Source organism: Falco rusticolus, chromosome 1 (genome assembly GCF_015220075.1).
Source record: "Falco rusticolus isolate bFalRus1 chromosome 1, bFalRus1.pri, whole genome shotgun sequence".
Lineage (NCBI taxonomy): Eukaryota > Metazoa > Chordata > Aves > Falconiformes > Falconidae > Falco > Falco rusticolus.
This window is the reverse complement of record NC_051187.1, coordinates 65,486,646-65,511,731: the sequence shown is the minus strand read 5'-3', so window position 1 is coordinate 65,511,731 and position 25,086 is coordinate 65,486,646. Positions and strand designations below refer to the sequence as shown.

The 25,086-nt window shown below is 39.8% G+C and overlaps 1 protein-coding gene across 5 annotated transcripts in view; it reads left to right on the top strand.

The window, feature by feature from the left end:
* The first annotated feature begins 5,513 nt into the window (after positions 1–5,513).
* The window catches only part of SLC7A2 (solute carrier family 7 member 2), a 58,791-nt gene continuing 39,218 nt past the window's right edge, over positions 5,514–25,086 (top strand). The window contains exons 1-2 of one of the 5 annotated variants that reach the window (XM_037382221.1): positions 6,095–6,203; positions 8,543–8,641. In XM_037382221.1, coding sequence (XP_037238118.1) covers positions 8,603–8,641 — 39 coding nt within the window. In that variant the 5' untranslated portion in view covers positions 6,095–6,203; positions 8,543–8,602. Of the gene's footprint in view, positions 5,737–6,094; positions 6,204–8,542; positions 8,642–25,086 lie in introns of those variants that run through there. The other 4 variants (XM_037382177.1, XM_037382186.1, XM_037382195.1 and 1 more) reach the window with 4 other exon arrangements.

Genomic DNA, 25,086 nt, shown 5'->3' with positions numbered 1-25,086 from the left:
ACTTTCTTGGCATAGGTGCCTTCTACTTTTAGAAGTTTCATTGACATGGTCTTTGTTGCTCAACAGCTGAGGCTTGCCATAGGTTGCTAGATGTACTTGGTTACCTCAGCGCTGTTCACTGGAAAACAGAAGATGATTGCAGCTCTCCTGCCACTCCCCATTACACTCCCCTTGGTACACCCCCTTGAAATCTCAAATGGCAGGCCTGCTTTACGCAGCTGAAGATCAAGTCCTGCCAGAATTTTTTTTCCTACTGTTATGGAAAAGCAATAATTCATTTCTGACTTTACATAGCCAAGACCTCTAAAGAAAATAAACCCCCAAACTGTTGGAAAGAATGAAAATTGTCACCAAGTGTTCATGTAAATATACTTTTAAATCTTCATGCCTTTTTTCCCTGCAAATGGGTAATGAATTATTTACAGATACACTGCTTTTCTGTGATTAACTTAAATGTTCTTTTGTTGTTGTTCAGTCTAATAAAATACAGCGGGTTTTATTTATTAACAGAGATTAAAAATACTTGGCTTTTTTTTTTTCCATTGCAAACTTTTTTCCCCTCTGTGTTTGTATTTGAAAAGTTTAAAGGACAATCTGTCCTGCATAATAAAAGCCCTTATTTATCTAGTGGGTAAATGTATTCCAGGCAGCCGAAACGTGAAGCTTCTGTTCTGCCAAGTAATTCTGTCATGACCTGATGGGTATTAACCTGTTTGCAAGGAAGAACGCTTTCATTTTTATGGCATTTGCATTCCTCACTGAATCACTGACTATGAATAACATTGCCTTGAACTAGGCGGAGAAGGTTCTAGCCTCCTCCCCCAAAATTGCCAGCCAGCACAGCTCAGTAGGACATTAAAGGCACCACTAAGTACTTTCAGATAAAATTTCCCTGAAAACTTTATTAAAAGAATTAATGTACCTACCCCCATAGCTAAGTACCCATAAAAGAACTTTATGAGGTGTGATACCTTCGTTAGGAATATTGGGTCAGTTAGAGAAATTTTTTTTTTCCATTTCTTTTTCCTCTTTGCCACCCTGCCTCTCTGCTTTTTTTGAGCCTTTTTGTGTAATGTATTAATGACTTTAATGTCTGGGCTAATATCCTATATTCGACTACACACATTGGTCACAATCAGCATTGTGAGCTGGATCTAAATGCATGTCAGACTCCAAACATCGGGATAGTTGTTTAAAAGTCATCAGGTTTTTCAGTGTTAAATTTTATGTCAATTTAACTTCAGAACCTTGTTTTCTGAGCCTCACTTAGATCAAGATAAGTTTTCCAGGTTTTTCTTTAAAATGCAAGAGGAGATTTGATCCCAAACTTAGACTCAAGGTGTTGCAGAAATCATTTTAATACTTACGATGAGACTGTAGAAATGTAGAGGCTTTGGTACTACCTGTTAATATGGCACAACTCTCAAAATCTCAGAAAAATCTACAGAGCAGTCTGAAATTCAGAGGAAAATAGATAGATATCTCTATACATACTGCCTCTACTATATGATGGATTTCTCCTCCAGGTTCATTTCTTGTACCACCATGGACATAGGTGATCACCCTATTCATTCTCACTGTCTGGCCATTATGTTTTCATACTTCTATCTAGGTATTTGATTTGATGAAAACCATTTAATAGCAGACTGACCCACTAAGTCTGAAAACTAGGAAAATAGGGCTACTTTATGTGTTTAAATGGAAAATTACACGTTTAAACTTCAAGACTTTGTTTACTACATGTATTCAATAAGTATGTTAATATTTACCTCTTCAACATTTCATCCTGTCAATACATCCCACAGGACTACCAATATTCAGAATAGAAACAATTCAAAAAAACAAGGTGAAAATTTTATGTTAATGGGGGAAAAGACTGTAATTTACTATTTACACAGTAAGAACCCAGTCTTACACTTCTATTACATCACTTACATAGAAGATTAAAGAGTGCAGGGAAAAAAGAGCATAAGCCATCATTTTTTTACCTCTGTTTTGTACACGTCATAAAACAGTCATTGCTATTATCAGCTAAAGAATGGGGTGGGAAATAGTCATTTTGTATTTGTGCAGTAACAGCACATACAGTGCAACAATAATAAGCAGGGCAACTGGAAACTTCACAAAACTAACTTTGTATCACAGATTTGGCGAGACTTACTTATTCTGTTGTGCTTAATTATTTTAGCATCTGATTTCTGACATGTAATGTAGTATAATCATGTAGAGGACTTAGTTCAACTCTCATATTTACAAATCCTGTTACTCTGAAAGTACCCTTCAATAGTATTCAGATGATTTTATGCATCACACACATCATTTATTAATACAGATTACATCATTTAGTCAAAATTGTTGCCCTGCACACATGGCAAGGGCAAGAGCAAATAACTTTCTGATTGTCAGTGTTTTGATTGAATAGGCTTCCCATTAGTAACATAATTTCTCTGAATAATTGATGTGCATCATGAAAAAAATCTTTGCTGTACTGCTTACATTAATGATGTAGCTCTTTCTTAACAGGCTGATGACACCCCCTACAATACCTGAAATGTCCAGAAAAGGAAAGATGAGAATTTCTACCGAGAATTTAAAAGTAAAAGTAGTATCACCACATGTGAACACAAGTGTTTAAAAGAATGGTCCATGATTCATTTTTCTGCAGGTAAACAGAGAATTGTTCATTCTTCTGAGCTGTTAAGTCCACTTCTGTAGTGCAAAGTCACTAAACCAGGGGTCCTCAAACTACAGCCTGCAGGCCTGATAGGGCCCCCCAGGGTCCTCAATCCGGCCCCTGGTATTTAGAGACACACACACCCCCCCACTGGGGGCTGGGGGGGGGGAAACCAAGCAGCCGCAGATGACTGCCTGCCACTGCATCCGCGTGCCGGCCCCCTGATTAAAAAGTTTGAGGACCCCTGATCTAAGCAGTCACTCCCCAAACATGTTTCTGGTCTTCTTTTGTCACATTAGCACTCTGCATGATCATATGGCATAAGAAACCCACAGCATGAGGGCTGAATCACAGTATCTATAGATTTCAGATAGTTATAGTTCCAGATTTGCAGTTCTGAAAGTTTCCTGGTAGAAGGAGAAGGGCCAAAACCTAGGCAGGTTAGTGATGGAATTTGATCTACATTTGAAAGAAGAGATACAATGTCCTAGTCTCAACAAGGAGAATAAAGGTACTTTCAAGTATTTCCATACGGCATCCCAGGCAGTATCTGAAGTGTAGTGATGGCAGCAGGGATCTCATTCACCTGGACTGCTTGTTGTCTGTTTACCTGTAGTCATGGAGTACAGAGTTCATTGCTAACTCCAAACATGGCCAGGAAGCTTTGGTAAACAAACAAAAAATTCTTGGGCATGTTTGTTGTCAGCACTGAGTTCAATGACTCTGCTAGTTTCTGATCTAGTTGGTTTCAAGTTAGACTGTATGTTTGTGAGCTGCAGTTGCATGTTTGACTGTAGGATACATGCATTCCCGGTGAGGCTGCAAAACTAACAGACTGGAATAACTACTATTTGCTTTAATTATGTGATACATCAGTACATACTAAACATTTGAATCAGAACTGAGACATTTACAAGTGGTCAGCGATAAATTGAAGGCTGACAACCTGAGTTTGAGCCCCCCAAAATGGGAACGGTTCCCAAAGCAGGCACTTTACCATGGCTGCACAGTCAGCACGAAAGGACTTTCCGCTAAAAGAAAGGAAAGCTGTGTCTGTGCAGGACTACCAGACCTCCCAGAAACATGCTTGCTGAGGCTGGTGACATTCTACTGCTTTTTATAAAAGAAGTTATGGATCTGTCAACATTTCACCGCCACCACAGTGACTGATAGAGCAGGGAGACATTTCAATTGTTAAAAGAGCAATGTAGTATAATTAGGGCTAAGATAATATCTGGCCATTTCTCCTGCTTTAGGTAGTGGCATTTCAAAACCCCATTAATATTGGATGTAAATATTTAATTTCACACTTTACAGGCAGTATTGACAGCGGAAGAGACGCACATACACATGACTGCTTCAGCTGGAATCTTCACAGAAGGGAAGTCCCTTGGTCTAATAGTTGAAACCTACATTATTAAGTTTAAATTTTTAACTGTAAGGAACATTGTTATTCATCATGGAAAGAGCTATATTTAAGACAGACAACTCTTTTCCTGAAGAGTAAATGACATTTAGATCCGAAAAATTAATCAGAAGGGAATATATTCAATGTGTAAGTCCTCTCCAAAAGAACAATAGAGATCTAGGGGTGCTGAAAATGGTCTAGACCTTCACTGGCTTTGCCTGCATCCTTGACAGAACATGGCATTAGTCTCTTCAAGAAATCATGGATGTGAAGAGAGTAGAAGCACTGTAGGACTGGTATAAAATCTTCATGGAAATATATTAGCGTTATTTTTTGTGAAACATAAGCTAAGTAACTGGCTTGAACGGAGGATAGCTGGTGACGGTATGTAATTACTGGTCTTGTTTAAATATTATCTGAAGCAAATCTGAAGGCCTGTTCATAGAAATTTACATAAGAGTTTACCCCAGTAGTGAAATGTTAGTTATACGGGATTCACCGATAGCACAAGGTTTGGGTATCATGATTAAAAAAATTGTTGGAAAGTTGTGACTGAAGCAAAAGGGTTAAGTTTAAAGATGTCACACAAAAACTTAAAGACAATGAAGACATTTTTTCACAAGTCAGCTGTATTGTTAGTTCTGGTGTTCATGGAACAACCTCAGTTTTCTTAAAGCCTACAGTAGGGATACATGTATATGTATATATAATGTACATATGCGTGTACATATGCACATACACGCCACATATGGTGACAGAGTATCACAGAAAAGAGACTAGCAGATCCACAGCCAAAGTTTTTAAAGGTATTCCCAATGATTTGATGCATTTCAATTACAGTGTTGAAAGGAAAGGGCTTATGTAAGTAGAATATATGCAGGGAGAAAGAGACTATGATCGTAAGATTTATTCTGGCTATTCTTAATGTTAATTATTCTTAGCATTTGCTATTCTTAGCCTAAGACTATTCTTAGCCTTAAAGTGAGTTTTTTAAAGATATCTGGCCCAAGGGAACAATTTGAATTATTTAGGCTGAAGGAGAGGGAGGCACAAAAACTCTCCAACCTGTGGACACATGGAGCTGCCAAGACCCAGGCGTCTCAAACATGACAAGGCTCGTAGGAAGAGGCAGTTTATGAAGCTGATTGACAGCACTGGAATGAAAAGAAGTAGCATGATGCATGTGATGGGCTGGTGCTGTGTCCCATCCTGTGTCACTTTTTGCTGCTCTCAGCCAAATTTTGCCTACGATGTACCCCAAAACCTCGGAAGCGTTGTCTGCTAGGACAGCCACAGCAGCTCTTTCCCCTTCCTTCGCACCTTCCCCCTGGAGCTTTGCCACAACACACGTGGAGCAGCAGCACCTGACGTGCCACCCCACTGCACGCTTCGGAAAGCTGCCCTGGAAAAACACACCCGGCAGGCAGCACAGGGCGGTGCGAAGGCCGCCGGCCCTGGAGCAGCCGTTCCTGTCACCTCACGCAGGGCCGGGGCTGCAGCCACCCACACACTCGCCCGCGTAAAACTGTGTGGGAAATTGTTTCTGAGGGCGGATCGCGACCCCCCCGCAGGTGCTGTTCACATGCAGAGCTGCAAGGCGCTCAGGACGAGACTAGGTTAGAAAATGCCAGTGATTGTCAGTAGTGAGAAACAGGTGAGGCTCGCGGGTGGGGTGTAACGGTCGCTCCTCGACCGTTAGGTGTTAGGGGCTCTGTAACGGCCGGGGGGGTGTCTGTAACGGCGCTGAGGGTGGCACTAAGCCCCAGTGGCGGAGTTGGGGCTGCCCGGCCTCCCTTCCCCGAGGGACGCGGCGAGTGACACGGCCCGACGCCCCGGGGAAGAGCCCCATCTCCCCGCTGCGCCGCCGCGCCGCTCAGCCGGGGGTGGCCCGGCTCCGGGGGGGAGGGGAGGGGAGGGGAGGGGGGAGGGAGGGAGGGAGGGCGGGGAGGGGGTCGGCGCGGCGGGGTGGGGTTTGCCGGCCCCGCACGTGTGGGAAGGCCGGGCACGGGGGCTTCCTGAGGGGAGGAGCGCCCCGGCTGCGCCGCTGCGAGACCCGCCGCTGCCACTGCGCCTCCGCGCACCCCGACCTGGCGCCGCCGCAGGGAGCCGTGCCCGGGCCCCGTAAGTGCCGCCCTTCTCCCGCCTTGCCCCTCCTCGGGACCGGGTGGGCGAGGGGTTGGGGGAAGAGCCGCCGCCGGGACCGCTCGCCTGGCTGGGGCGTGGGAGCGAGGGATCCCGCTCCCTCCGCGTCCGAGCCGGGCGAGGGGTCCCGATGCGCGGTTGGAAGGGGCTCAGCCCCCCGGCTCCGAGGAGCTACTCTTAGTGCCGGGCTGCTTGCGCGGGGAGGGAGGCCGAGGGCTCTTCTGCTGCCTCTTAAGCTGCGCCGCGGGGGAAGCGGCGCCGGCTGTTCGCCGCCGCCATCCCCGCCAGCGCTCGGCTGCCGCGGCCGGGCAGGGGCCGCACGGGGGTGCGGGGCACAAGGCAAGGGGGCACCTGAGGGCTGCGGGCGAGAGGTGCGGGACCGCGTTTGCTGGTCCCGGGGTAGCGGCGGCGGCTGCTGCTGCTGCTGTTGTAAAGGTTTGGAGGCGTGGATGGGTGAAACTGCCCTCCCAGGGTTTCCCACAAGCTCGCTCCGGCACTGACTTCACCTGGAGGTTTTTGCTGAATCGAAGTGCACGGTCGCGCAACCTCCGTTCTTGGGTGCGTTGTGAGAAGCTGGGGAATTCGTGCTTTAGTGGAGAGCATGAAGTGGGTGCAGGTCCCTAACTCTTGTAAAGCAGGTTTAGGAAACCTAAGATTCTTCCCTTCTGCCAACTTGCATGTTTAAATATAGAAATGCGTTTGAAGTGTATGTCATCCAACGGGTAATGCTACTGGCAGCTGGAGGAAGCTAGCCTAATAAAATATTATTTAAAATTAACTTATCTGAAGCTGCAGAACAAAATCTTTCATTTTAAAATATCGATTATCACTTGAGATTTGTGATACCGTTTGGATGATAGAGTTGTGGATCTGATGGAAATCTTGCATCTGGGTGAACTCCACTAATTGCTCTGAACTGAATTAGTTTGGGGGGAGTGGGAGATACCACAGCACTTGGTTCTGGCAGTGAGTGTAGTTTCTGCTGATTGTTGTGCTGGTGCTCAACACATCATTCTAGCAAAAGTAACATACCTGTGTAAGGGATAGAAGTTTCCTGAAGTTTGGCCCAAGCTTTGAAAGGAACTCCTGCAAGCCTGCCTTCTACTTCAAGTATGTTAATACCCAACATGTATTTATTTAAAAGCTTTCAAACACATTTCTCTTTGTATTGTTCCTAATGAAAACCAAAACAAATACGTTGAGGCATTCAGATGTTTCAGAGGTGGGGAATGTAAGACAAGGGATCACAGCATACAGAACTTGTATATATTGAAACAAGCTGATGGTATTTTGTTTATGCTATAAAGACAAAGCAAATTCTATCAAAAGTTCATGTAGACGCTGCAGATTCAATACACAGTGGATCTTGATTAGAATTTGGATTACACAGTGAGGAAAATGTTTTGAGTTCTGGTTTGTGTTACCTAATGGCATTAAAATATTAAGATTGACAGTAAAAATAGGTATAAGGCCTATATGAAAACTGAACATTTTTTCATTGACATCTATAATACAGTATATAGTCAGACAGCAAAAGACATGGTGCCTGCCCTACTCCTATAAGCAGATGTCCATTGCTGCAGTTGATTCCATTTGACCCTATCACTGGCCACACAATGTTTCTAAATCCCTCTGGGTTCTGACATTAGTTGGGGCAGGAATAAAACAACCCCACAGAGACATGAGTAGCCATAATGATACCTTGTGAAAGGTGCAGTGACTCTTTGTATGAATGACATACATTTATAGTTTTTTGTCACGTGTTGTGATGAAAATTATCCATGCATGGAGTGATCTTCTGTCTAACCAATGTTACTAAAAGGCAACTTTTGATTCTTCAGACTTAGATGAAGACTGGCATTTTGGGAAGTTTTAGGGCAGTGAAGTTTTGATCCCAGAGTTCGGTATGTTGGCTAGTGTGTGCACACATAAATGATCTGACCAATGTTCTTGACCTCCGTAAAAAAGTGCTTGATAAGATGCATGAATATGTAGCTACTTATAGCTTTGTATATACTTATGGATTAAGTCAAAATCAGTTTCAACTTAATAAATTCATGTGTTTTGTGTATTTTCAACCTGTTTGTATATAATTCTAATTTTTTCTAAGATGAATGTTCTAGTTAACAAGGTACTTAAGGATGGCAGTGAATTTGGAATCAATGTGTTAAGTTATTAATGTTGTTTATTAGCTGCTTTATGGGGATATGTTCTATATGAATATGTTGGCATAATAACTGGCAGTGAGTATAAAGACAGGTGAGATAAAAGGAGAATAATAATTTAAAACTGTTTTAAAACTTTTTTCACTTTTGAAGTGGTTTGGCAACAATGTATTTTGAAGGAAGAGGCTTCTGTTTGTTAATCAGTGGTTGCAGATGGCTGTTACAGTGACTAAAACCAGACAGACCTCCTGGGTAAGTATGTTGGATACAAGAATCCAGTAGCTTAGAATTCCTTTAGGTGGAGGTAATTGCAAAACCCACATGTATCTTAAAGTGAAAAAATGTGAAACTTAAATTTTACAAGTGTAGGGTCCAGAAATGGGACAGATTAACTCTGCAACTGGGGGGGGGGGGGGGGGGGAACCAACATACATCAATTTAAGTCAGTGTGGTCTTTAGCTTCCTTGAAAATGCAACAACAACAACAAAACCAAACAAAATTGCTTCTACCTTTCAGCTTGCACACCCTACAGAGTAACTGAGAAAAGTTGTGACATGCATTCATTGCAAAAACAGAAAGTTGCTGTGAAGATTCAGTTCCTCTGTTTGTGCCATGGCAGATTTTTGTTCATTTTTGCAGTGGACTTTTGTTTAAGACAGAGGCAAGCAAAGGGGGAAGACTGCAAATGATCAAAAAAGAGCTTAAGCTAAATCTCAACAACCTTAAGTTGTCATAGACATTATAAGATCATAAAGTTCTCTCAGCTTTACTCATATACTTTTTTGATCACCTTCAACTGCATTGGTTCTTATAGGTATTTTGGCATCTGTTGATCGTGATAGAGAGTATCATATGACACACAAAAAAACCCCCAAACCAACACAACAAAGCATAGCTTGCCTGCTGTCCTGTTTTTAACCAGCATTCTCCCCAGCTCATTGGATGACATACTTCATGGTAGAACCCTTTAAGGAATTTTTTTCTATGTAGACAATATTAGGTAGAGCATTAACATAAAATATAGCATGCATTGTAGGCTACTGGTCCTGTCCTTGACTTATTGTTAACTTTTGACACTAGAATAAGTAATTTTCTGCCATTTCTATTCCCTTGTTTCCTCTGGTACTTCCCAGGCAATTTGTGATCTATTAATACCATATAGACAAAGATGTAGAAAACAGTTTGCAGTGATATTTGTATGCATATTTGTGACTTTAAAGCACAACTTAATGTATTCACATTAGATTTTTACATACTAAGATATTAAAAATTATTTTATATGCTGCTGAAATTATTAAAAAGTATATAAAAATACTTGGAGTCGTGTTTCTGTATCTAAAAGTTTTCATGTATCTGAAAGCAGCTACCTTCATGGCATCTTTGTCATTTATCACACTGCTTTTGATCCCTCAGTGTCACAATACAATTGTGATCCTGTCTTGTTGATTCTTCAACTTTCTGTGCATTGTCCAGTTGGGGTAAGAATCATCCTCATTCCACTGGTTTAGTAGCTAAACAATTTAGTATTGGTAAGTCAAGTGACAGGGCTGTTGGAAGCTTTCGGAGTTGAGCTTTCAGAAAATGACAAACGTGTCCTCCTCCTCTGCTGGGAAAAAGCATTTGTATAAGTGATCTGCCACTGCAAATCCAGTGAGAGTTATAAAGGTTAGTAGTAAAAGTGGCCTCTGGGATTCCTAAGTTTAGTCATTGCTGACAGTCATCCAAGATCTGCAATATTCTCTTGCCTGATGTCAGAATTATAATTTATCTGAGTGGACATACTCCAAGAGGAAGATCACTTAGAAATGCACTAAATGCAGTCATTGTCTTTGCATGTTCCTGCACAGGATTGTATATCTGTGGAATGAGAGATTTCTGAATGCATGTAGGCTACGGGTGGGGAAGTGTGTTCCATGTGCTTGACTGTAGGATGAGCTGTTAGCTCACAACATCTTGTTCTACACAGCTGGAGAAGAAATGCACCATAAACTTGAGTAAAGCATTCTGCATGTGAGGTGGTTGTTTCAGATCTCTTAATGACAAGATGTGATTTACAGCACCTTTGTATGTGGATATCCTTTAGTTCCATCAGTCTCACTTGACCATGAACCCCCACAGAAAGTAGGATAGACAGGTTGTGACAGTCTAAAAAATTGATGGTCTAATGGCTAGTATTTGGTTTGTGTTTATTGAATGTAACTAGGGGAGAGGTGCTACTGGAACAGCGTCATACATCGAGAATTGTCATATCTATGCTTGCTTTATTGTGGCTAATAAGACTGTCCTAGACTGCATAGACTCCCATGTATGTTTGATGGTTGTGTATATACGTACATATATCCCCAATATATGCTACAAAGAGCTAAACATTAAACTAGAGTAGAATATTAGTATGGTTAAACTTAATAACAGAGGCCCTCACAAATAAAGAGTACCTCCATTCACATATCATAAAGTTAACAGAATCCCAAAGAAAGATCTAACCTCTCAAAATGTAGCCCAGAGAAGCAGTGAACTTCTGAATGGTATGGAATAGCAATGGGAAGGACACCACAGCTCTGATGACAGGCAGCTACTGTAATTTGGGTTATGGCTTCTAGAAACAGCATGACATTAGCTAAAACTAGTTTACATAAGATGACTTCTCCAAAACTTGTTTTGGAAGGTTAGAATCTCTTATTGGTGTCTGAATGGCTGCACGCATCTGATAAGTAGAAGTTAACCAGCCACACAGAAAAAAAATATGGAGGTAATGATCCTATATAAACCATCATATTACTGTCATACTTGTTCACAGACTCTGGTTCTTCTTCCATCTCACTCCTTCAATTATTTTTTCCTGTCATACCCAGTAGTTAATGTAGGTGACCTGTAAAGACCTCCATGCAGTTGCTAGAGAAGGGTGATGTTTGGTGCCCTCGGTTCCCTATAACTCCTCAGAAATGCAGCAGAGTGCACACAATAGCTGCTGTTTCTGGTAAGTAAGCAGAATGGGCAGACTCAGCATTGGTGATGCAATGTTACACTGTAGTCCCCTGTGTCACTAATGGCAGGGTGGGTTTGCCTCTTTGTGATGGTAACACCAGTTTTAAGAAGTCTTGGGGTGGCTGTTCTCACTAAAGTACCTTATTTCTGAAAATTGTTTTGTCAGATATACTACTAGAAAGGGATAGTACTTGATTAGATTCATCCAATTTTACTAGTTGCTGGAATTTTGACAAGTGTGTCTGCTGTAGAAAGGTGACAAAATTTAGAAAGGTGTCAAATGTCAAAACTCAAATAAATGAACTTTCTTCAAAGATCTTCTGCAGGGAACTTAATTAGGTATCGTTTGTCAGTTGAGGTTGGACTGAAGGAGAAGGAAAACAGCACCAAGTGATTTTGGAACACTTTACTACCCTCTTCTGTGTTTAATATACAGCTTCACTTCACTTCTGCTTTTTGCTTTCCAGAATAAAGTGATTTTTTCTGAGAAATGTATGGAATAAATTGATTTTTGCTCTAAAGGATGTTCTTCATGTGGCACTTTTTTTGGGGAGGGAGTTGGATTCAGTGCAATCTAATAGTGATTTCCTTTATTATGAAGACAGTGAGCGATGCAGGTAACCTGTTCTATAGCTGTGTGAATTCATGTAGCTAATACCTGGTTCTTGCCAATTTTGTTTGAGGTTAGTTAGTTCTTTGTCTGGAGTTTGATTGTGAGCTTTTTGACAAGATGGGGAAACGATTGTGTTTATTTTGTTTGTGCAGTACCATGTGCATTGTGGTTATGGAATAAATAATAATTGAAATAGAATTTGGAAGGGGTTATTTATTGTCCTCTTCTCAGTTTCCTTAGATTGCAAAACATCTCCATATTAGTTAAGGAAAATGTAACATTTGGATATCGTGAAGATATCTGATTACTCCCATGAGGTCTTAAATTAGTTCCTCTGTATTCACTGGCTATGATTGATTTGATGTAATATGGATTTTATTCTGCCCTTGAATGTTTTTGGACTATCATGCAGTTGAGAGAAAACAATGGGATGTGACTTTCCATAAAATGCTTTCAGCACTGTGGATTAGATGAAAAAGCTTGTGGATATATAGAATTAGCATGAATGTGTGATTCTTTTCAAAGGTACAGGTCTTCAGCGTGCCTTTTAGAAACAGTAGTTTAGATGACTAGGTGGTATTTTTGATCCTTATAATGACAGTCTAACTTGTTTTGAGGTTTGAAGCTAACAGTAAGTATTTGAGTGCAGTCAGTCACAGAATTCAATTGTTCCATTCTGCTGTAAGGATGTGAGGAGAGGGAGAATTTTTACGGGCAGTACTGGAGAACTATGTATCATGAAACGTCAGGTTTGTTGTGTGAAAATTGTAGGCCAGCAAAGATTCTTGCATGTTTTGCAATAACAGGTCCATGATAATTTCTGTGTTCTGCTGTTACTGTTTTTCCTCAGCAATATGTTTTTAGAAAATCTGGGTGCATTACACCTATGCACTGCTGACCAAGCTGTGTCCACAGTGTCCTCCTCTGTGTAGGCTTGGGAAGGGGCCCTGGGAGGTTACCGATACGGAGGGCCCATTCTGCACGTGTAATGAGGTCTCGTGTGTGAAGGGGCAAGTCCTGAGCTGGGGGCTTCTTCAGGCCTGTTTGCAGAAGGCATCTCTTACATCTGTGAATTTTTTTTTCCAAAAAAGTTACTTTTTTTTTCAATAGTCATGAGTACGTACTAGGTAAATTGCTATGCTGACAAACTAATAAGAGAAAGATTGCAGTTATCTTGAACTAAATCAATAAGAAGATCCAATATAAAACTGAGTGATAAGAATTACTGAGAAGTACATGGTGCTTGGGTTAGAAATACTATAAAATTTGCAATTATAATATTCACTGTCAGATGGAAAAGTTCAAAGAAGTTGAAATTTGTACTTCTTAAATTACCGTCTGTGAAGAGACTTCAGTCTTGCATCTTACAAGCCTGCTTTGGGGTTTTCACTGTTTTGAGGTGACCTGTGTACATGTCCTTGCCATTCCTCAAAGTGTATCTTATCCTTTCTGTTAGTTTAATTGTGCCCCATTCTGAATTGGCCCACATATTTACTACGAATAAAGATTAAAATATCTTTTCAAGTTACTTCATAAAGTACTTTGACTCCCAAGGAAGCTTCAAAGGTGAGTTGCTGTGCCTACTGTTCTCACAGTGCTCTCTTTCCCATTTCCCAACTTATTATTCAGTACAGTAGAGACGGCTGCACTTCATGTTTACATCAGTTCGCGTGGAATAACTTGATGGTCTGTAGAGATTTGTGCTGATGTAAACAATCTATGCCTACAGCACCATGCCCTGACCATCCTGGAGCTAAAAACATGTTTGCAAATAGACTTAAAACAATGAAGTATCTTTCCTAAGGTCTGTAACTGCCTTGCCCAGTATTTGTATTTTTCTGCCTTATTGTCTAGAGCCAAATGGATTCTTGTAATTTTTCCATTTATGTGAGAGATCTAAATACCTGACAGAAAGTAAGGTGGACATCCTTGTTGTTTTTCAGTATCCAAATGCCTGAAACCAAATCTGGCACATCTAGTCAGACTCTTCTTTCCACTGAGTGGAATTTAGAGCAATTAATCATACTTAGTTGAGGCAATATGCAGAGCTCCCCATATCGCCAAGGTCTCTGTTTTCCACTCAGGAAAATACATGGTTAGTGCAACACAACATCTAGGAAAAAGCTGAGAGAGGTCATTGTATATGAAGGACTTTTTGGGGCATATGGAGGCTGAATAGTGACAAATTTGTGCCACTTATGTGGCAAAAAAGAATATTATGAGGTTCTCTGTGGTAGCTTGTTTTCTGTAGCAGAGGTGACAGAAGATGAGACGCTGCATAGGTAAGCAATGATGATTCACATGGTGTTTGCCTCTGAAAAGTTTGAACAGGTTTGTTTAAGGCATGTGGTAGGCCCAGATCACTAACAGTTTCACGTTTTCAATCACATTTTGCATAAATTCTTGTGCTGCATAGAACTTATGAACCATATCAGGTCTGCATCATTCTCTAGCTTGCTTGAAAACTAAACTTGCAATTTAAGTAAAACATTCAGTGCTGGCTTATTTACATAGTCTCAGAACATTAGAAAGAAGAGCATACTTTGTGGTCTTTGGTTTTACTCTTGATGACTTGCTAGCAGAAATTTCCTTGACAATAAAATAAATAGGTTAGAACAATCCCACAGTGGACACCAAAGTTATTTAAATTCATACTTCTGCAGGAATGAGTTGTTCATAAATATGTTTTCCCATACGGAAAGTGTTGTGACTTCACAAATAATACGTTCTCTGCTTCTTTCTTGAGTATATTTTATTATCTTTTTAAACTAAAAGCAATAGAGTGTTAGAGTGAGATATTGCTTGCCTGTTTAGCAACAATAATAATAATTTTATTTTGCTGAAGTGCATGACAGTCACTCAGAGCTTGAGTACATGGATGCTTTAAGCCAAGACCATCAGGAAGACTAACCTGTGATCTTCTACTGCCCTCCACACAGATACTCCCCAAAATCATACATTTGGACTTTAGAGCTTAGTTTTATTGTAGCTCTGCCAATTATAACATGCTTTTCATATAGGACTCCTACCAGTCTTGCTTTTTGTTAATTTCTCCACCTCTGCTTCATTTTCCCTGCTGTCTTCTGAATGTTCAGTTTGTGAAATTGTATAATCTTTTTGTGGAAATTACATCAACCAACTCTTGCTGAGACTCCATTAGATCTTTAAGACAATTAGAAGAAGTTTTCAGGACTTAAAAAGTAGATGTTCATGTCATTTGGAGAAATCTCATTTGTGCCATGAAAATGCAGCTGTCATCATGGCGATAGAGCCTGATACTGAAAAAAACCCTGTGGCAGCAAGTTACCATTTGCAATGAGGTATTCTGGTGGAATGACTATCTTACAGCAGCGAGGTATTTACTGTCTGATTTTTGTGTGGCAGAGAGAGAAGAAACAGTCTGAGGGGGGGAAAACTCAGCCCTGTAACATAGTTTGCCTAAATGAAGGAAATCTGTTCTAATTGTTTCAGCATTTATTCCTTAGTGGGACACTGCTTCTGGGTATCCAGTCCAGAATTGTTTGCAGTCTCCCATGCAATGTCCTACTATTAGAAATATTTTATTAGACCATTTCAATTTATTACATGCATGTGCCTTATTCTGAGGCAATTAGTTTCAACATCAGACTTAATAACCCCATTTTGTATTTCTAATTGTCCCAGATATAAACTTTTATAAACCTTCCTGCAATTTTGTAGTACTCTGTAAAGCCTTCTATGGTGTTTAATTGCCTATATACTCCACTTCATTAGTTGTCTAAGCAAATAATTTTGGATTTGTATTAAATAAGAGGGTGTTTTTTTTTTCTGTTTGACTGTTTTTCTGTCCTATGTGGTAACAGATGGGTGGCACTTAGTTCAATGAACCAAATGCAAAAAGAGCAAAATTTGCAGTAAAATACTGTTGACGTTGCATTTTCATGCACACACAATAAATTAAGTCAGCTTTCTGATTATGTAAAGTGAATGTTTACACTATTTCATTGTAACTAATTAAAATGTATCCACTATGCTCTGTGAAACAAGCAGCTTTCCCAGTCTGGATGTGTTCATAGGTACAGCTTGTGCATTTCTTACTGAAGCCATGTCAGCAGAAGCAGCTCTGGTGCTCCAGGCTGCTATCTCTTGTTCCTGCTTCGGTAACCATCCCTCTGTGCCTGCACAGCTGTTTGTAGTACTGCGCAATGAACTGGATTAGGAAATGAATTCATTTGTTTCCTTGGGATACTTTTGATTAAAGATCAGTTCCCTGTTCCCGTTTATCACACGGCCACACACATGGCCATACAGCCACAACTAAGGGATGGACCCAGAGGAGAGAATAGACTAAGCAGTATGAGTTACTTAAATTGTACCACCTTTGGAAGAAACTATTGAATATGCTCCACAGTAATTTATTTTATCCTCTCTGATTTTTCTTTCCTTCCTTTTAGAGCGTATTTTTTTTTTTCTTTTACTGGACAAAGCATTAGTTGCCAAACTTTGGTCATTGGAGTGTTTTATCCCTCAAACTTCTGAAGTAAGTTTGGGCATTCAGAATCATATTTTTCCTGCAATATAGGAACTCCTGTAGAGTTCAGTTCCACAGTTTCATTTCTTTGGACAGGAGCTAAAGCAAGTAAGAAATTTTTAATCATGAAGATATCACTTACCAAGTGCATTTTTCATTATGTTCTTTTAGATTTGTTCGGTAATTTACTTGTATGTGAAACTGTTTTTTTAATGAAGGATTTTGGATAGTTCCTACTTCACATCTGTTAATCTTTACTATAACCGTAGTTCCATTACTGAATATTTGACCTGATTTTGATGTCTGCTTGGCATTGTAAATATGGAATATTTCCATAGGAACCAGTGAAATTACTGAAGTTATAAAACATCCCTCTTCTCCATCCTGCCCCAACACACTCTCAATTCTCATTTGCATTTATTAGTAGGCTATTATAAGCTATCAGTTTTCTTTAAAATTTTCTTGTGCCTGTTTCTGAAAACATGCAATATTACAGTATATTTGTCCAAACAGCTGTGTGATAATTTGTACAAATTACTCCTGTAGAAGATGGTGAGTGTGATAAGTATCTTCCTTTAATCTACATCAAGGAACAATAAAATCCAGTTATTTTAGTGTGGCTGAAACATAGCTAATAAAAGCCTGGGTTTCAGTGTTCCATATGGTTTCTAAGAATTTGATAACAAACACTGCTGATAGCACACAGTCAAACAGTGAGTTGGTTTAATTGCAAGTGTTTGCAAATGGCAGAAAGGCAGCAGAAACACAGGACTCTGTGAATGGTGCTTATAGTGTTCCCTGGAGGGACAGCTTGGGGTCAGAAGCGGTAGCTGGAAAGAACTGTAAGCAAAGAAGCTCACTCCTACTTTGACTCCCACTACATTCAGGGAAACAGGACTCGAAATGCACGGCAGGGCATGTGAGATACACAGTGTTGAATTTCTCCACCTCACTGGAGGAGATTGCAAACCGTTGAAAACAGATCATCTGAGTCAGAAGAGAAAATTGTAGTAGCTGGCGGAGCATCTGCTTTCTAGGGAGACAAGCTTGCAAGTGCTGTACATAGAATCTTCTTCGATGGTAAGCAAAGCCTGTAAAAAAATTTCCCAAAGGCTGGAGAAAGACCTGGAACAGTGGTATATAGCAGCTTTATTCACAGTGCCACTTCTGTGAAGCAGCATTCTCATCAACAAATAGCATGGCTGCTGGTTTGAAAGTGGAGAACTTTTGCATTTCTCTTAGCAAATTTAGCAAGCGGTATTTCAGGAACAATAAAAAAACCTCCACAAAACTAAACTTGGGAAATAAATCTGTGAATTGGATAGGATATAGAAATTGTGTGCTTGAATATAGAACTGAGTCAGCCAGGGAACTTGCATAATGTTGAATGTTTTACCACAGCTTTCTACTCCAGAGGGCTGGAAGGGGAAAGGTTGGATTGCTCCATCAGAAGTACAGCAGTCCTTGACATTAGCATTTTTTATGACTGATACAGTTCTGCTGAAATTTATTTGGCTTGGTTCAGTATTTCTGGTAAATTGGGTAAATTACTGGGCAAACCAGAAAGATAACTTTTTGAGCATGGACTCTGAGGTAGGAGCCGTTACAAGAAACATGTTTTCTTGTCTGAAGAGGCAAAGCTTGATATTGATTGTATTAGTCTTTGAGAAATGGAATCCCACTCAAGGTTGCAAAATGTGAAGCAGTATATACCATGCATTCAAACTAATGTTTCAGAAGATGATCCCACACCATGCTGCACCAGTGAGGAGCAGCTGACCATCCTAAGCAGTGAAGAATGGAAATCACAAAAATGTTGCTCCCATCCTGTGTGGGTGGTTTTGCTGGCCTTTGATAGCGATTTGACCATTTAGAGAGGTCCTTTTCATTTCTTGTATGTATCATTGAAGATCTATATCAAGAAAGTATATCTGAACCTTCCAGCCGCTTCTGGAATCTTGCTTACTAGTTAAATAATACGGCAGCATTGTGTTGTGTTATAGACTGGGAATTTAGCAATGTAATGTTGGAGAATTTTACTAATAAAAGAGATCCTGGCTGATACAGAGGATTGGGTTTGTTGGTTTTTTTTGTAGTGAATCTTAAGCTGGCAAGCAAGTCGGGATCCAAAGAACAACCGAAGGGCCATTTTTGTATAAGGATGAGTGTGTGACTGGTTTATGTGTGACTTCAGGCTTGTACAGTATACCAGCTTGGTTTTGGATGATAGGAAGCAGATACTGCCTGGATGCCTGCCGCAGCCTGTTTGCTATACTGTGACATATACTATGTACAAGAAGGCATATACTAAGCCCTTTGAACTAGATGGACAGTTACCAAGATGAAATTTGTATCAAAAGGGAAGTGGGAGAAGTCTAGTTAGTACTGATTTAGATAGATGAGCCCTCAAATTCAGTAGTGCCTCCTACCTGAATTCCAAGTTCATGTATTAAAACCATCTCAGCACATGGTGGGGATAAGCTTTCATAAGGGTCTTCTCCAGAAGCTGAGAACACAGCTGTGGAAACGGGAGACTGAAATGAGTTGATAAACTCCTCCTATATACAAATGCAGCTTCTGTAAGTTGCTGTCCTTGTCTTTCTCAACTGTTTCTTTTCTTAGAGTTTGTGCTGAAATAAGAGTGTTGGCACTGAAATAAAGGCATGAGGAAATAGAACTTGGGGAGTATTTTCTTAGAAATAAAGCAGAACTAATAGTGTCTATATAATTTCTGTAGAGGCCTCGTTATACTTTTTGAACTTCAGATCAAGTACCCTGGAGTCAGAGGTTCATTTGGCATTCCCATCAGTGAATGCCACATCAGGGTGCAGGGTGTGGTGTCAGTATTCAGCTCATTACACAGAACTTGGAATGAAGTAAGACTTAAGTAACTTTTGTAACTGGTATTGTCTAAATATCTCTATTTCCACAGTGTCTATCAGTAATGCTCCAAACTGAACAACCAACCTGTCCAAGTTTACTTAAAATAGAGTTGTCTTTTGCAGGCATTTCTGCCAGTGGAGGGATCAGATCTGATGCATTATTATGAGTCATCCACCATCAACACTCCCGCGGTTTGACGTTCTAGACTTTTTTTCTTGCCATTCAGACTGTCATGGCATTTACGGGTTCTTAGCTTGCCTGACCGTTCTGCATTGCTTGAAAATCGACGTGTCCTAACTCTGAGTTACGGTTGCACCAAAAAGGAGTTATATTTTAAGTCTGTCGTTTCACAAATGTTGCAGCTGGCATGACAACCAAAAGAAGCAATGCCCCTTGCCTACAGCAGTTTATCCTTCTGCATACGTACCCTGCAGTAATGCTGGTACAAGAACTGGTGCAGCTCTGTAGTGTATTGTATCAGGAAACTAACCTGGGTCAAAACTCTTTCTTTGTATGAGGCTCCCTTCCCCAGTTTAATTCACTTTGCAGCTACAGAAATGTTCAAGTTGACCCAAGGGAAGAAAGCAGGAGTAAGCATCCAGTCAGGGTACACCACTTATTCTGGTGGAAATATCAGCTTAAGGTGTTAGCTCAAATTATGCCCTAACCGCTGATGAAGCAGTGACAGCACAGAGCTGAGCTCTCTGGTAAGCACCTTTGCATTCAGGTGGGTTGGCAGACCAGCCTGCAGCCTTCACAGCAGAGGATTCACTGTTACCTGTAAGCAGTGGCAGGGTCTGCTTCAGCAAGTGGTGTAGCTTGGCAGGAATGAAGCTGTAGAGGAAAACTTGTGGTGCTGTGGATCCACTGACTGCACCACTCATGTTTTCGTATGTGTGAGAACTGGGAGGACATCAGCTTACCTTTTGTCTGGCCCCACAGACTGAATTTCCATTACCAGTTAGAGTGTATTAGGTGCTGTTCTGGAGCAGGTATTCAAATTTCTTTCATCCAAAAGGATGGTTCAGGATTGCTCCATGGAATGAACCAAAGCACAGTGAATGGTGAAAATGACTGGGAGAGTAGCTTTGATAATATGCATCTGAGCTAAACAAAAATGCCAATGCAAACATACTCAGGGTGACTTGACTCTGCCTGTACACGCTGCAGTCAGGTCATTACGCTGACAGTGGCACTGATGTGAATGAAACTTGTTGTACATGACTCTCTCGTTCTTTCAGATTCCATTTCAAAACTTTTTGTGGTGACAGTTTTACAACTAGCCCTGCATCAAGCATGTCCCACTGTCACTCTCCAAAGCTCTGAGACTGATGCAGTCACTCTGTGTTGGTGGTGACAGTCAGGGAGAAATAAAAAATTCTAGCACCATTTAATTACCTGTCTCTATCTACCTTGGTAGTAGTTCATGAACATTGATCTAAGTATGGTACCATGAAGTCTAAGTCAAATAAGCCTTCTACTGGACTGTTCTTGGTGTGCACATCTGCTATCGTGAAATTAAGTATCCAAAGAGAGGAAGCTCTTATCCCAGACTGACTGTGGATCTTCAGCTGATGGAACTTTGCCAAAAAGAGGGAAGTGTAAAGAAAGTGCTTGAAAAAGTTGCATTTGCTGTGTAATGGAAAATATTGAATCTGCACAACTTAAGAAGCACCAAAGAAAGAAACCTGGGTGTAAAAATTTAGGCAGGAAATCTGCTTCCTTTTGATGCCAGTTGTGTAAATAGGTAACTATTGAAAAAGTAATTCTGCAGGAAGCATCCAGCCAAGCTTGGATTGCGAGGTGAAAAAACCTAATTGCTGGCCTGAATCAACTTATCTTTTTCTGAAAGATGAACTTCACGCACTGTTTCCATTCTTGTTTGAAGGTATTAGCAGCAATAGCAACACTGGAACTTCTTGTTTTGACAGTCAGGAAAATTGATTGCACGTCAGTAGGAAGGTGGATGAACCCACCACGCCATGCACGCACTTTAGGTTGTTTTACCTCTACTTTTCTTATACTACTGATTTTTCTTAGATTTAGCTCTTGGACAGGCCTTGATTCTGAGCTGGGTGTTACTGCAGTATGACTAATTGCAGAGATATTTTTTATCTTAGCATGGCTGAAAAGTTTCTTGTTTCTCTAACTAGGACTCAAAGTGCATTTATGGAAAGAATTTTGCCATGTGGCTACAATCTGTAGTAAATTCAAGTGCTTTTATAACAAAGCCTTTAATTTTGAAGGGATTTCAGTCTTTTTGATTATACATAACTGTTTGAATTTCTGGATCAAGGATAAAAAATTAAGTATTTTCTTTTTCTTTTTTTATAAAGAAATAAATGCTGACTCTTCCTTCCCCTCCTGTTCTGGAGCTAAAACAGCTTGGCAGTGGTGTTTGAACATGGTTCCAGTTCAACCAGTTTTGGAACATAGTTTGGCAGGCCAGAATGGATTAAGGACAAACTATGTTTTAAAACCTAATTCTAAAATTGTAGCTGTAGTGAAAAAGAGTGATGCAAAACTCAAATGCAATGAATGTCTGTTCCCTTGCCTCCTTTTTTCTTCTTTCTCCAGTTAGTCAAATTGTGCTAGGCTGCTAGAAACTGCTCAGACTTCTCATGAATCTTACAGCTCTTCTGCCTGAGCCTTAGTCAGTGTGGACAGGAAATTACATAGTTAACTAGTTCTTTGAGAAGTAGCTTGCTTTTAAATCATATTATCATTGGGTAAAATTTCACTTACCTTAAAAATTGTGTGGAGCCTATAGTACTCCAAATAACCGATCTTTTTCTTTGCTGTGTAATTTCTTGCAAAATAGTTGAATCAAACTCTGTTTCTATCTCCCTTGATACCTTCCAGTGTTGTACAAACACAGCTCCTTTCAACTGCTTTAGTTTATCTGCTGTTGACTTTAGAAATACAATTTGCAATATGAAAGGATGACTGCAGGATATTATTTTTAAAGTTTGTATAAATGGATTGGGCATCTTTTTTTCCCACAGTGAAAATGTCTAGACTTTTCTGAACCTTTGTAAAGCTGTTATCCAGACAAATTAGTTCCATGAATTTGAGCCACATCAACCTCAAGAATTATCCAAATAAATGGGGTCACCAAGTCATTTTACACTTAGCTATATTACAAAACACTGCTCGTAATCTGCAAAGCTGACAGGAAAGAAAATTGCTCATCAGCTATAGCTCAACTTTTTTTTTTTTTTTTTAACAGGAAGATTTTAATTTCATCTGAGTGTTAAAAATATTTCCCATCAGAGTGGGAATTTTGTTGCATAATAATTTGGGCTGTCTCTGGGCATTGATAACTTTTATTAAGCATAGTTGTCATGAGGAATAATTGGTGGCTAACATCTAATGCCAAGCCTAAGAGAAAGAAGCTGTGTAATACCCACTTATATTTTTAGAGAGATGTTCAGTTCATTTGGGAGAGGGGGGAAATGTCATACTCCTAGTGATCAGTAGCTTCACTTTGATCTTTTATACTTTTCCAGAATTCATATCGATGCCAAAAATTAACTTCTCCATATCCATGGCTTCTCATTTTGATTGCATGCTTTCCAAATAGCTTTTTATGCAGCATGTGCTTGTTACTTGTGCTTTCTTTGTGTGCCATGTACTCAGTTTGATAAACTTTGTTCAGAGAAAACCTCTAAACACTACTCACGTTCACTTACAGTCCATCTCCTCTCTTTTATACAAGCTTCTCTAAATGTGCTTTGGTTTAGTTCCAGGCAGTTAAGACTGTGAACGTTATTTTGTTTGGTCTTTTGTCTTCTGTGGAAGACAGTGGAGAAAAAAAAAAAAAAAGTAGTATGAATAAATTTAGTTAAGCTAAGTTCAGGAAGAGCCAGACTCATCATTTTAACAATTTCCCTGTTGAATGATACTTTTGTGTTCTGTTTAATGTGTCTTCTTTGAAGAGAACTTGTTAGCAGAACACACTTTAATCACATGAAGTAGCTTACTGAGGGGTTTGGTTTTTTCAGAGACTGCATTATAAAGCTTTAGGAACAAGTAGAATGAAAGGCAATATGAAATTATTTTAACTCTTGAAGGAGTCTTGGCATTGTCATCACATCACTGATCCATCCCAGTGTGTATTTTATGGTGATAGGCATGAAATGGTAGGCTAGCTGTCTCTGCTTTCTCTGGTATTTTCTGCCCTTTTGGATGATTTATATCTAGGTCATGAAAAAATTTCTAATGTCACACACATAGAGCTATCAGAGAGCAAAGTTACGTTTTTTAAAAAAATGGGGTCTTTATTTTGAAGGAGTAGCTGTCTTTGATCTGTTTGATCTCTGGGCTCTAGCTCTACTGCATTTTTCTCCTTTCCTCATGTTTTGGATTAATAACTACCACCAGTTTCATATGAAACATTGCAGTCCAGTACTGAGCCCACTGATGTCCTTCAAGAGTAAACCTATTTTTTCTGCTCTGGTGAGTTCATTCATTTGCTGTTGCCTGCCCTTAAACATCCTTTTAGAAGAATTCCTGACTGCTGCACACTTGTCTGCAGTTTGTGGTGGGTTTTATAATTCCCATCAAAAAAGCCCTCTTTTAAATGTCAGTTTTGAAGATAACATATCAGTTCTAATGCTTGGGATATAATACATTTTTTAAAATTTCTCTTTATGATTGTAGGGAATTTCATAGTGAATTACGTCCAACTGCAGCCTTGTGAAGTCTTAGCCTTCCTGCTTCACCTCAGACCCAATAACCTGAAAAAATCATGTTGTTATTAATGGATGAAGCATGGACTAGTAATTGCTGCATTTTTGTCCACATTTTTTCCTCTCTTTACCAAGATGTGTATAGATAATGTTTCAGGTTGTTCAGTACCAGACGTTGAACTCTGGATGCTTTGTTTGAGAAGGCTATATAAAATTTGTGAAACTGGACGTATTCAGCAGAGAAATGCTGAAGTGCAACAGTGATTTTTCCCTCTGCTATCATCAAAGTATTTATTTGCTTTTCTTTTGATCATTAGAATTCCATTGTATTTTTTTGGAACCAAGACAAAGAATTCTTCTTATAAACTTGAAGCAATTTAAAATATTTTAAAAAACATTTTCATAGTGGAGCAATTATTGTATCTCAGTAGTTTCCTGTCTGATGAATTTCTCTACTTATATTTGTCTAGTACAGGGCTCTAGGTTAAAATAAAAACAAACAAAAAAGCTAACAAACAAAATTCTTTAAAATTTCTTGAGGTGAGTTTTATTTTTGAAATGAATACTTAAAATTGATTATTTAAATAGAATGTGTTCTGTGGTGGCTTTTGATATTCTAATCTACTGAGGAAAATATTAAAATTTGAAAATGGCTTTACTCAAGCAAATTTTCAAATTTATTAAGATGCTTCTGGGATTGTTTTAACCTGTACTGAAACAGGTAGAACTCTCTACTGCTTTTCGAAGAACACATGTCACACCAGACCACCTTTCTCTTCTGGCTTTATCATAAAATAGGCATAGTTATAGCTAAACAGGGCGGTCAATAATGATACATTCCATGACACCTTTCAGTACATGTTGAAAATCATGTATTGCAAAATTACAGTGGCATTTTGTCTGGGTCTCATTTTACTAACAATGCATCCAGTTCACTTTTCATTTTACACAATGGACTCTGGCACCAACTGATAATGTGTCTGAAAGTTACTATTGGCATGTGATACTGTTTGC